General features: G+C 38.8%; 1 protein-coding gene across 1 annotated transcript in view; it reads right to left on the bottom strand.

Moving 5' to 3' along the window:
• Positions 1 to 519: 519 nt before the first annotated feature.
• Positions 520 to 13,992, bottom strand: part of LOC103176029 (PH domain leucine-rich repeat-containing protein phosphatase 2) — a 38,424-nt gene continuing 24,951 nt past the window's right edge. The window contains exons 4-19 of the mRNA XM_007889371.2: positions 13,496 to 13,686; positions 12,632 to 12,757; positions 11,940 to 12,088; positions 11,235 to 11,381; positions 10,148 to 10,378; positions 9,062 to 9,264; positions 8,673 to 8,733; positions 8,172 to 8,267; positions 7,870 to 8,025; positions 6,674 to 6,874; positions 5,234 to 5,396; positions 4,317 to 4,447; positions 3,064 to 3,177; positions 2,440 to 2,634; positions 2,124 to 2,355; positions 520 to 1,820 (exon numbers count right to left, since the gene is read on the bottom strand). Of these exons, the coding sequence (XP_007887562.2) occupies positions 645 to 1,820; positions 2,124 to 2,355; positions 2,440 to 2,634; positions 3,064 to 3,177; positions 4,317 to 4,447; positions 5,234 to 5,396; positions 6,674 to 6,874; positions 7,870 to 8,025; positions 8,172 to 8,267; positions 8,673 to 8,733; positions 9,062 to 9,264; positions 10,148 to 10,378; positions 11,235 to 11,381; positions 11,940 to 12,088; positions 12,632 to 12,757; positions 13,496 to 13,686 (3,572 nt within the window). The 3' untranslated portion in view covers positions 520 to 644. The remainder of the gene's footprint in view (positions 1,821 to 2,123; positions 2,356 to 2,439; positions 2,635 to 3,063; positions 3,178 to 4,316; positions 4,448 to 5,233; positions 5,397 to 6,673; positions 6,875 to 7,869; positions 8,026 to 8,171; positions 8,268 to 8,672; positions 8,734 to 9,061; positions 9,265 to 10,147; positions 10,379 to 11,234; positions 11,382 to 11,939; positions 12,089 to 12,631; positions 12,758 to 13,495; positions 13,687 to 13,992) is intronic.

Below are 13,992 nucleotides of genomic sequence, written 5' to 3'. Positions count from 1 at the left end.
ACAAACTTTCCATATCGTTTAAATCTTCCTAAAATGAGGGTGTCTGAAAACATAGTGCTGAAAAAACTGGAGCAAAACCACAAGATCATTAAAAACACAGCTACCAGCAGGGTTTTAGCATCAACGTTATGAACAGCTCACTGACTCGAGAGCTGATAGCTATGTGAACCTGTCCAACACTGCAGTTTAGTATATCAAAGAAGTTGGGATATTTTGTCCCTGTTCTTATTCCTTTGGAAGCACTGCAATAGCGCCNTTTTTTTTAAACTTCAATACAGTCAACCCAATTAAAGTTGTTTTTTTTAAGAGAGGCAGTATGTTAAACCAGAAATTAGATGGAATATAGTTTCGCTGATTTTTGAATACAAATTTTGGATGTGAAAAGATACCACAGCTTTAAATTAAAAGAAGAAATGTTGAAAAATCACATGGTAAATTGAAAGCAACAGTTCAATGCCAACACCGAACAATAGATTTGTTTCCAGCATATGCTGAAGCATCTTGAATCTACCGTAAGTTATATCATGTACAACTTAAATATTTTGACTTTTGTACAAGAGATATCCAATACAATAATATCCTAGCTCGTATCTTGTCTATGAATGAAGAGTAAATAATCCATTGATGCAGAAGATAAAGAAGTGCTACAGTGCTGTGTCATAAACTTCCTGTTGGGCACATCTGCTACTGTCTCTTTCAGATTCAGCCTCCGAAACTGGATCCTGATGTTGCTTCATTTGCTCCTTTACATCCTCTTCTAAGTCTGGTGGCACAATTAATTGATCCTCTGGGTCTGGCTGTGCAGGTGCTGCAAAATACCCACACTTTTTCTTTGGTGCCTCTGTGGCCACTTCAATAATATTGTGGCTTTTCTCAAGAGGGACCACAGACCCATTTGAAAACTTCTTGCCCTGTAGGTTCAAGGCAGACGGAGATTTCTTCAGATCATTTCCTTCTTTATTAACTGTTAACGGTGACCCAGCGTTTACACCATTTTGCCTCTGTACCTTTAAGTAGGCTCCTGGACTGTCATCCTCAGACATACTAACAAACAGCCCTTCGTCACCAACTTGTGAAGGGGAGGAAATCCCAGGAACTCTGAATTGGAAACAGTGAATGTCCGCTTCGACTTCTAGTTTGCTGCCATTAGAAATGACTCCTTCAACCGGTCGATCATCATCACTGTCAAGGCCATTGTCAGAGTGGTTACTGGAAAATGTAGCGCTAGAAAGCTGCCGCTGAAAGACACTGGTCGAAGTGCTCGGGTGCAGACTGCAGCGGCGTTCAGAGCGAGGGACCGCACCAGCCTCCAGGCTTGTGGCCGGCTGCTCGTCTGAAGCTGTAGATCCCACCTCACTGCTGACTTCTGAAGCAGACATCTCACTGTTGAATTCAGATGCTATACCGCTACTAGATGATGGGGTAACCGGAAACTGCGCGCTCTCTTTTACTAACATGTTAACAGGTGGAGCATACATGCCTGGACTTGGCATCGGAACTCCATGGACTTCGCATGTGCAGCTGTCCTCTCCAATACTCAAATTCACCACCACAACCCCAACGTTGTCGTGGCAACCGTAGCTCTGGGCAAGCGTGCAAAGTTTCTTGGCTGCTGCGAGAGGATCAGGCACATTCTGAACAGCTTCTATCGCCTCAGCATACGACACATTTTCCCAGAGTGTCCTGTTGCCTAAGATGAAGAATTCATCCTGAGCAGTAAGTGATATTGTGTGAACATTGGGTTTTGGAAGGACCCACGGGAACAGGTAGGTGCAGCCCAACAGACGTGTAAAACAAGTCACACCATTCACTTTGTTGTCCTAAGAAAGAGAAACAGTATTAATCACAGAATTCCACCAAATGAGATTCTTTTTTAGTACAATCAGTAGAAGTGACCAAGAGACAGAATATGCAACACAAACTACCAGTCTAATTCAGTCCTTTTAAAAGCATAAATTGCAGTAAGCCTATTGGTTATGTGCTAAACAGAATCATTGCATTAATTCTAAACAAACAAAAATAAAACATTTGTGGTCTTTACACGCCGTGACATCAGTACACAGTACTTATTTGAATAACATACATACGCCCAAGGAAAAGATTGGCAAAATACTGGTGCCTACCTCAGTTATAATAGCTTTTTGTTGTTTCACTCTTTCCAGCTCCTCATCACACTGCTCAAGACTGAACACTTTTGAGAGCAGCAATGGCTGCCCATCGCGACACACCACCACTTGACAACTGCCCACATTGGCCAGAGTGAGGGTGAAGTTGCTGTTATGGTCACTGGGATCATGTCGAATGTGACAAAGCACCGATGAGGAGCCTAACTTCTGTCCCACCATCCCCAGTTTTCTTTAAAACAAGAGTTATATGAAATAAGTATTTAGAATGTTCCTAACAATCTACTTTCATGATCTGTAATGGCAGCTTTCTCACCTGTGAGACACGAGGAACGTGTGGGTCATATAAACATTGTCCGTGTTGGATTGCTGCAATTCCTCTGCCAGCACATCTCCCACAGTGCATTGCAACAAACGTGGGATCTCCATATTCCTTTCTCCGTCAAATACACCATACAAGGCTTCCAAGTTATCTCCAAAGCTGTCTAGGGCAAGCACTGAGAGGCAGAGTCTAAAAACACAAAACAGTTTTATAGGATACACTGCAAAATGGTTTTGACTGTCTGTTTTGTTGGCAAAACGCGGCAACCAGTTTGCGCACAACAATGTCCCATAAACAGCCATGAAGTGAATGAATAATTTTATTTGGGGGATTTGTTGGCTAGGACACCGGGAGAAACTAACTCCGTCTCTTTCCGATTAGTGCCATTGAATCGTTAAGGTCTACCTGAACAGGTAGATGTGACCTCGGTTTAACATCTCATCCGAAGGATGCCACCTCGATTCCAAGTCCTGATGTGGGGCTTGAACCCACACCCTTCTGACTCAATAGGCGAGTGTGTTACCACTGAGCCAGGCTGACACCCCCAACATTTATGATGCACAAATCAGCCCATATTACCCAACCATTGAAACAATAAGCAACTAAATGTGTACTAACTTGTTCCTGTGTCCTGCCATTTCAGCGTAGCCATGACTCCAAAGCGTAGGACCTCCCATGGAATCATTTGTCAGAACTGGTGGTTTCTGATCAATTTTCAAAGTGGCAATATGACTGTAAGAAAAGGAGATGATTGACAATTGTTTTCATATCTATCTCACGTATAGAATATTCCTGAGGTTGAGAAAGCTGTTCAAATGGCAATTCTACAATTTCCAAACCTGCTGCTACCTATAATGCAGCCAAAAACAGGGGCTATTTCGGACAAGTTGGCATTTGAATGACACCAACAACGTAGCAATGGTGGCCAGCCAAAGTGAGATGACCTTAATCACAAATGTTTATGCACCAACAATTCATAAATGTTACATTAACTCATTTCTCAATCTTAGTGAAGGGAAACAAAAATACACATTGCGGAATATTATGTGCTATAGGTCTTCATGGCGTAAACATAGCTGAAGTGTTCAGATACTTCCAGCTGTAATGCTACAAGGATCAGCTAAGATCTAGAATTGTTCAGGGACTGGGAATATTAAAAAACATCTCTTAAATGCCATCCCATTATGTGAAATAACTTGGGTTTGTATCTTGCCTAGAGGAAGATGTAATCTACTCTTTGATGGTACTGTAGTTAATTATCAGAAGGAAATTAGTTAAACATGTTTTAGTTCAAAGATAAGGTAACAGCACAAAACTGTTCCAACTCGTAGCACTCTCGGTCTCGACCAAGTGCTAAACTTTTCAGTTGGACCAATTTTAAAATGGTCAGGGTTAATGTTTCGGTGAACAGAACCTTAAACATCAACAGAATGTGACTGGGTTACAAAATGAAGATAGAAAATAATACCCTGGCTCCCTGATGGCATAGTGGGTAAAGGCACTACCCCAGTGTAGCACAAAGCCATACAGACCAGAATGTCCCAGGTTCGATTCCTGGTCAGCGCTGAGTTAGCTGATCATCACCCCCATACAGCTCTTGTACAGCTCCTAGGGGCTGGTTAGAGAGTGATATTTGGAAGAGGCCTGGGAGCAGGTCATCTGGCTGCTTGCTGTGTTTGGGAATGGTGCATGACAAGCTGGAAAAGAGAACCAGAAAAAACACTGGCCCAAACTCCTACATTTTAAATATTTATTTAAACAGACACAAAAGTGTCAGCAAATGGCTCCATTAACTTCTTGTCACTGATGACAATCAGCATTTACCAAACATTATCTATCATCAGGCTAGATCTAAACAGGGCTGTATCTACCTGAATATTTCTAGGGTCTTGTGGTCAAGGACCAGGTTTGTGTTACCAGTCAAGTCCAGTTCCTGAAGGGTGGATGGGAGCGTCTCAGGCATCAAGATCTCTGTAAGCTCATTACAACTGAGGTCAACCAGCTAAAATGGGACCAGAACATTAGGAGGAAAAACAAAGGCATTAGTGTCAAACCCAAAACCAATGTATGAGTCAAACAATCTATGCAACCATTTGCTATTCAAACAAGAATTTGCAAAGGCTAAAAATTAACAGTTCCAAAACTCCATAAAATGTAGCTCAGACTATCTTCAGAGAAAGGAAGAAAGAAATTCAAGTCAATTTGACCTGGATTTTTGGAATTTCCACACTCTTGTGGCTATTGACTGTTTTAGAAAATACCACAGATAGATAAGACTTGCATGGAACTTTACCATTAGCAATCTGCACTTATTGATATAAACGGTGATATGTCCTGTATATCCTGACAAATAACTCTTTATTGATCAAATCACATTTTTGTAGAAAAGCAATAGACAGGCTGTTTCTCTCATATATTGAGGATGACCTCTGGCATACCACCTTCATCAAGTTCACTAACCTCCGCGGCTTTGGACTCTTAAGTCAAGGAACAAGATGGGTTTCGTTGGCAGTCTGCCAATCCCTTCACATTGCAATGGTTCAAAAGCAGCAATGTGCCTCTTAGCTAAAGCATCACTCACCAAGCAGATAACAAGATCTTACCACCAGAGAGCAAAATAGACTATTCAGCATACTTGTGAAGGAGTGGGGTGGAGTATAAAGTGACAGCATGCATTATAAATTGGAGAAGCGGGAGATGACTTGGTTAAGAAAAACAAGGTGTGAGAAAATTCCAATATCACAGGAAAAACAGTACACTACAGTTTGATTTAATCTATATGTTGTACCTTAATCTCGGGTAAGTGCAAGATCTCAGGGAAGACAGTGATGCTGTTGGAGTGGACGACGAGGGTATGCAGCCTCTTGCAGCTGGTGATAGTGGTAGGAACGGCCTTCAGTTTGTTCCCGCTTAAATTCAGCTCCTCTAATAGCTCCAACTTTGTCAGCTTGCTGAAGGGGAAACAGTGAAACTAAGCAATGGAACTGGATGGAATCAGAAACTTCAACTACTTTATATTGGATGTGACTTGCACTAAGGCAGATACTTAAAGGCATCTCTCACAATTGAACTCTAGGATAATTAGCACATTAATGTGCTAATGTCATGGAGACCTGTAGCACACTAATGTGCTAAAGTCGTGGAGACCTGTAGCTCAGCCTTGCAAGCGAGACACCTGGGTTCAATTCCAGGCAGGGCGAAACCTTGGGGAAGTTTCCTTACTCCACACGCCTAATAATAATCCCTCCAAAAACAGAAACAATAATAAATTGGTCATTTTCAATCCACGACTGTTTGTGGGACACTGCTGTGCGCAAATGGCTGCCGCATTTCGCCCACAAATATACGGTCAATTCACTTTCCAGTCTATTCTGTGAAGCACTTTGAGATGTCGAGAAGACATAAAAAGCGCTATATCAAATGCAAGGATTATTATTAATGCAGCAATGCTACAAACAGTTTGCAAGCACAAGATGCACCACTATTAAAATGAAGATGGCAGGTCTTAACTGAAGTAATGGAAAGTGGATTCACAGATGATCCTCCACATTAGGAGGTACTTGATTATTTCCTTAAAGGTTGGAAGCCTATTCTGTACCACATCACTGGTAGACCATGCTATTCCACAGATACAATTCACTTTAGAGTTTTATAACACATTTGGTAAAGCTATTCAAGTCAACCAGATCTTCTAAAATCCCTCTATTAGTCATCTGCCAATTTAACTGATGCAAGTTGACTTAGTCTATGAATGTAAAGCTTGCAGACATTGTCTTAAAATGAAGCTTTAAGCAAGACAAGAGACTGGAAAGAAATTTGAGCAGCAGCGGATGAGTGGAACAGATTTTCAAGAAAATAATAATAATCTGTGCATTTGTAATAGTGCCTATCAGGTCAATGTGATGTCTCAAAGCGCTTCATAGAACATATTGTAAAGTGGATTGACTATGCAAAACATAGTTGCTTTTTTCCTAAAAATAATTTTATTGTATGTGTGGATTGCACATATATTCCACATAACCTAAGGCACTTATCAAGGGGCTGAAAAAAATCATGGGCACCATTATGGGACTGAACTCTGAAACTCTAGCTGGGAATAACCATTCCTTCTACCCATCCAAAGCTTGAGTAATTTCCGCCTGGCTGTCAAATACAGGAATATTGGGTGGATGAGGACAAGTTGAGTGGTTGCTGAATCTTGGTATTATAGAGAAAAATTCTGCCTTACCTAGCTGGAAATGACTGTAGCTGGTTGTAAGCCATGTGAAGCACTCGAAGGCGTGGGTGTCCAGTCAACATTGGAACGCACTTATCAGTCAGGTTGTTCCCCGTTAAATAAAGTTCCTGAAGCACGCTAAGACTCTCCTCAGTATCACTGCTGGGAGGTAACGATTCCAGATTGTTTGCAGACACATTAAGAATTCTTAGGCTTAAAAAGAATACACACAAAATCATAAATTAATAAATTCTAGTGTAATTCACCTGAATTTGATTAAATTCTAACATGATAATCACTTGCATTTCCACTTACTTTGCTTGGTATGCTCAGTGGTTGTACCAAAATATCACAAGATAATGTATATTGAAAGCTGGCAACCAGAAATTGTTAAATGATGTTTGTATATTTGTGTATGCATACTTGTAGCAGTAAAATATTCCCTGCTAGAAACGGCAATATCTGCACAGATTCCTTGTAATCATAAATAGATTAGATTTAAAAATCATGACAGATAGATGTAAAATGCATGAACTAGATTTCCTTTTACTCATCATCAATAAAATAAATAGATACATCTGTTGTTCAAATCACATGGTTCACCCAATTACTTTTCAATCACATGGGATCAGAATGTAGCAAACAGTCCCGAACACACTGAAAACATCAGCAACAACAACAACTTGGATTTATATAGTGCCCTCCACGCCAGACGGCATCTCAACAAGCGCCTATTGACATGGCATTAGGCTATCAAAATAGGAACAGTAGTAGCAAAAATGTCTTTATAATACAGAAGTTCTTATACAAAATGCTGTAAGTGGACCTTTAGCTATTGGACCATTACAACTTTTGAAATAGTTTGTGATGACTCCCATTGCACCCTCTGGTGTATGTGTATTAATAGTCAAAAAGTTGTGCAGTAAATGTCTCTCCACTGGGCTAAGGTTCACAGGAGATGATCTGAATAGTCAAATGCTTTGCTAAATTACAGTCAATCCCAGGATTTACAAAAGTTATTCTCATTTAAATTTACAATTTTAGCTCATGAACTTGTGTTAAAATTTTCATTACTTGTACGTATACATATTCACGTCTACCTACTTTGAGAGATCAAGGTGGACCAACTGACCAGGAAGTGGGTAGACATTTAGTGTTGTCAGCTCTGAATAAGATATCCAATACAGGAATGCTTCAACTATACTTACTTCAAGGCCTTCAGGAACAAGCATTCTGGGAGCTCTGCTAGTTGGTTGTGTTGCACATCAAAAACATCCAGAGGGGTGTGTTCCACTTGGTTGGGGAGACTCTGAAGATGATTGTGTCCAACAAACAGCTTTTGTAGGCTCAAGCTAGAGAATAACCTGTGACAATCCATTGAAAGAAAGGGACCACAATGGGATTGAGAAGACAGGATTATATTTTTAAAATTAAGCAAAATCAAATCCTATATAAAGCTGCAAACAAGACCTAGACTATGGAGGATATATTCATATTTTGTGATACGTACCTCATAGGTAATTCTGTAATCAGGTTATGACTAACATCCAGCAGCTCTAGTTTCTTGGTATCACAGACCCAATCAGGTACAGATTCCAGTCTGTTCCTGTGAAGGTAAAATGCAATGATGTTTCAACTCATTGTGAAATCTGAAGATCTTTACAAATGTGTCCACGCCTTTCCCCATCTCCCAATACTATATCGCAGAGAATAAATCGCTCTGAACCCTGCACCTGCAATGTTCTGCACAGGTTACCATTGGATACACAAAACCACTTCAGGATTCTTCACTTCCACATGCTTGAATTTTAAAATAGTTAATCAGGAATTACTTTTTATAAAAATTGATGCTATTATTTATAAGGTGATTTAAATAGTCAAATGCTTTGTTACATTACAGTCGATTACCAGGATTTACAAAAGTTATTCTCATTTAAATTTACAATTTTAGCTCATGAACTTGCATTAAAATGTTCATTACTTATACATGTACATATACACGTCTACCTACCTTGAGAGATCAAGGTGGACCAGCTGACCAGGAAGTGGGTAGACACTTAGTGTTGTCAATTCTGAATAAGATATCCAAAACAAGGTTTCATTAAAAACAAAAATTGTACTGAACTTCAATAAGAATCTAAACTGAGCACAGTAATGCTGTTACTGCTGATTGGAGTAGCTGGGATTATTTATTTTGTAAAACACGCAATTTTATAGAAAATATTGAAACCTCTAACTTTTTTTTAAACACTGAACGCACAGAGCAATAATTCAAACCAAAGAAAATTCGCTGGATTAAAGAAATGACAATTAGCAACATTAATAGCTGAATCCATTCCAATAGCAAAGTTCTGTTATCTCCAAGGTGAAAATAGTTTTTTTTTTAAAATGTTGACTTACGGTTGGAGCCAGCATACAGTGCCCTCAGAGAGAAACCACTTAATGTGAGGGTGGTCAGATTGTTGCGTTCACAGTGCAGTTGTTCAATACCTCCAACTACACTTAAATCGAGCTCAGTCAACAGATTATCTCGCAGATCCAGGCAAGTTACGTGATTGATTGCCTCTAGGTTCTCCATCACTACTGAACAAATCGAATTCAGCCTAACAAGTGCAACAAAAAACAATTACAGATTAGAATCTATGGCTGCATCTTCCAAGGAATGGGGATATGGCATAATCAAATAGCCAGAAACACTCATTTCTAAACAGTGTTTGCTGATGCCATTTACAGCAAAGGATGAAGCCTGCTCAAAAATACAAATAAAGGCAAGTAAAAACAGATAATGCTGGAATTGCACAGCAGGTTGATGGCTAGCTAAAAGTGAACACTACGTTAATGCTTTGGACGTTAATTGATTTTTATTTTTTTATTACATAGTTACAGCAAGGAAACCGGCGATTCAGCCTAACTAGTTGCTGCCAATGTTTGTATGCCACAAGAGTCTCCAGCTGTTTCTGGAGATGTTGCAGTTTGGAAACAAACATTCCTCTCCTGTACAATGTGGGCTGCACACAAGAGGTATGGGAAGGAGTTCAAAAACCCATGAAACTGTGAGTAACAGACAGCTGGGAGAGTAGTCCTGACATCTGCTGGTTATTGAGAATATTTCATTCTGTTAATTGTTTACAAAGAGTTACCACGCTTGAGATTAATTATTTGTGCAAAACGTTGAGCCACCATAAGGCATTCTAAAAGTGCACAGTACTTCATGGCTTTTCTAATAAATGTGGAAAGTTACTCCAAAGTTTCAGGGCTCTGAGATACTACCCTGCATGAAGGGCACCATATAAATGTAAGTTGTTGTAGCTGTAGTAAATTTAGTGAGTCTGTTTCTCTTACAATTCTAATCTAAAACTAAATATGAAATATGCTACTTGAGTTTTGTTGGACACAACTACACACAAAACCTGAAAAATAACATGCAGATTGGTACTGGGCATTCATAGAGCTGGTGTTACAGTACCGTGTGCAAGGTTTCCTTACCTTAGGTCCAGGTGTTTGATTTGTGTCATTTCTCCCAGCGTTTCCAATGCCAATATCTGTAAGCGGTTTCCAGCCATACTAATCTTCTCCATGGCTACAAGTGTGACGCAGACGGCTGGGATTGCTGTGAAATCATTGAAGGACAAGCCAAGGTGTGTGAGCTGCTGCAAATTTCCCAGTTCAGAAGGCAAGTTCTGAAGGCAATTCCCATCCAAAATGAACGTTTGAAGGCTATGCACGAAAGGGGAAGAAAATGAACATTGCAAATCACAACACAATTCTCAAAACAGTCACTGCTGTATGTTCTTCGTACAAAAGCACCTTTGTTTATCAAGTCAAATCTTAAACTCAAATCGTCACACCTCGTTGGGTCACAAAAGGAAAATACCAAACTTATCCCAAGGTCTGTTGAGTGAGATCTTATATTAATAATAATCCTTGCATTTGATATTGTGCTTTTCACATCTTCTAGACGTCTCAAAGCACTTCACAGAATAGACTGTAAATTGAATTGACTGGGCGAAATGCGGCAGCCAATTGCGCACAGCAGTGTCCCACAAACAGTTGTGGATTGAAGTGACCAATTTATTATTCGGTTTTTTTCTTGAGGGATTAGTATCAGGCATATTGGCCATCTTGGGACAAAATAAATGTATAAAGAGGAATAAATACACAAAAATAGAACACAAACAAAATTAAAAAGAACATATTTTGTTAATGACCAAATGGTAGTGTGAAAGCTATTCACTTTTATCAATACATTTTCAATTTGTTATGATCTCATCGAGTCCCAACAGAAATAAAAAGAAACTGGCACCTTCGCTTAAGTGTTCGCTTACAAGGTTCTGCTGGAATCAGATTTATCCATAGCATTTAATTTTAATATTGTAGCCACAAGATGCAATAACATTAGCAAACCCATAATTACAATAATAAATTGGAACAAAGCTTAGCAATCACCAATTTTTATAGCTGACAAAGTGAGGCCAGAATATACTTTTCATTGTTATATCTATAGAAGTTGATGCTCAATGTAATACTTGTAAAAACAAAAACTGAACTACTTATCTTATGTTGCAGTACTTACTTCTGCAAGTTTCCAATCTCCACAGGAATGTTGTGTATCCTGTTGCATGATAGGTTGAGTTCACTCAGAGTGAACATTTCACACAAGGAAACGGGAAATTTTAGCAGTTTATTATTTGACAGATTCAGGCTCTTGAGCTGAGTAAATCTAAAATGAAACAAGTTGTGAAAGAACTCAAGGCAACTGCAAGAACTCAGTACATTGCTCTGCTTGTACTATATTTTAACTTTATTCCTAGCTAACTCCCACAGGCCTCTAATTACAAGTGCATCAATTGAACAAGGTAGGTTTGCTGCAATAGGTTTTGGAAGAGTTTATTATAGATTAAAATTCATAATAGATCCTGTTGAAACTTTACACCAGATGTTTACTGATCCTGAATCTCTGTTGTACCATTAGGGTTTGGAGCAAGTTTTTAATGTTAATTATATACCAGTAATTAATGTAGAAAGCACACATTGTAGACTTAATTCAGGAAAATCATAACAAAAATGATCTTTTACTTTGCAGGTCTACTTTGATAACGGAAGGGTCTTTTAAGCTTTTAAATGAAATTTACCTCGTAAAAGTGATGTCTACATATTAAAAAGAAAAACTCTCCTTTGAACGCAATTCAGTGGACTATGGGCTCTATCTGACTATTATCCTGCAATGATGTATAAAGTTTAAGAAGGGGAGAAAGAGGAAAAGAAATGAGTTAGGTACCTGTTTAGGCTGCTGAGTGCAATATCTGTTTGTATAAAATTCTGCCGAAGGTTAAGATTTGTGATATCTTGGCTAAAGAAGAGATATTCAGGAAGTTCCTCAAGGCTGAAGCATGATAGATCAACTGTGCCGATTCGCTGAGAGACCACCTACAAATAAACAGTTAAGAGTTAGCTGGCTCCTGTGGTTATATACTGGTAATGGAATCACACCCTGGCTTAACTTGTCACTCCCACTTAAGTCATCATGCTGTCAATATCCTGACCGCATTTATACGTATGCCTAACTCACCACTCCTGATAGCTCAACATTGATTTATTAGATTACTGTAATTAGCTTTAATTCCAGTGCCTTGGGACGTCCTCCCGACGTGAAAGACGCTATACAAATGTAATCTTGTTGTTATTAATTATTATAGCTCACATTGTAATATACTTTATATATTGTGATCAATGATAATGGCAGAATACACACTGTTTTCTATTTACATAAAATTGACTTTTCAATTTGAATGAGTTTTTTTTTCTAATACTGTATAGAAGTCTGGTTCCTTTCTTTTTGGTCTGATGATATGGCATACACATTAAAATCAATTTAGCAAGTTATAAAAATTAACTAAAAATAAGAGATATTTGCATCCTCCAAGTACACAAGGTTATTCAGGCCTGTGGTAATAACACACTACAATTCACCTTGGAAGCTTGTCTGAGCCACCGTAGGTACTCCGGATATGTATCAAACGCGACATAATAAGTTTGTCCCTGTGGCCCGGCAGAGCTGAACATGAGGCAGTGCTGTCGTCGTTTTACTTCATCCACCTGTACACGTCAAACATTTAAAAAAGGTCATTTTTACATTTATAAGCTTACATTTACAACAACAAGCAAACAAACAGGTGACTAGTCCAAACTTTTCCTTCTAAAAAAAGAGTCCCCCAAAAAAGTCCTATTTAGCGAGCAAAATATAATATATTGTTTCTAAATTGAGTGGAATGCAAGTAGAGCAAACTACAGTATGAGCAATAAGTGATGCAGATTTTGTATGCAAAGCACAGAATATTTAAGGTCTGTATGAGACAGATCTATAGTATAGTTACAAATCTATCAACAATACACAGTTCAATACTGGAATATAGTTATCAGAGAATACTGAATGTATTACTTTACAGAGCAGCATAAATATCTTGGAGTTAATTTACAAGCTGCTATTCATAAGAATGCCAATATTCCCAGTATGATGTCTAGTTCTGATAAATTCATGTTACACACTAAACTTGGACTCCAGTTCTTCTGGGGTCTCTGATCTAAGGTATTCAATATGTTATAATTTTGCTTCTGTACTGTAAGCAACATTTTCAATGGTTTTCTCCTTCCCAAATTTTAAACCTCAGCATATCCTTTGTGTGACAGCAACTTTTTTTAGTGTTCATCATAACAAAAATTCTGCTGCAAAGAAACCATTGCATACAATATGCCATACAATATGCTGGCGTAAAATGCATAAACATACTATACAATAATTACCAGCTCCTCCAAGAATGACTGTAGATTTCTTACCTTGCCTCCAGTAAGAGGAAGCACATGCATTTTTCCCATCTGGCATTCCTTCACTGAAGACACAATGAGGCAGGTCCCACAGAGAATGACCTGCCGTTCTGACCATTTGTGTAGCTGGGTTTTGCCTTTCCGAACACTAAACACACCAGAAAGATGAATCCGATCTAGTTGTTCTACGCTACTTGGTTTCCCTGAGGAAAAAAAAGCAAAATAATAATGGTTGCAGCATATTGCAGATTTATGCCAACAAAATATTTAAGAAAATGCGTATGAACAGAGAATTCACAGTAGCAAGTAGCTTAAATTTTATACCGCATGTCTACTCAATATGGATTAATTTAATACATTTTAAAACTCGCCACAACAAATGGGGTTACTTGCAGTCCCATGTTTGTAGGACAGGGTTGTTCAAGGACAATAGATATTGCATAAGTAGGTTAGAGAGATACAGTAATACATCATCTTTATAAATGCCCCGAATTCAAGAGGTCCTGGAA

The sequence above is a fragment of the Callorhinchus milii genome, unplaced genomic scaffold (genome assembly GCF_018977255.1).
Source record: "Callorhinchus milii isolate IMCB2004 unplaced genomic scaffold, IMCB_Cmil_1.0 Scaffold14, whole genome shotgun sequence".
NCBI classification, from domain to species: domain Eukaryota; kingdom Metazoa; phylum Chordata; class Chondrichthyes; order Chimaeriformes; family Callorhinchidae; genus Callorhinchus; species Callorhinchus milii.
Note: the sequence above shows the minus strand (reverse complement) of the source record. Positions and strands in the feature narration are given on the sequence as shown.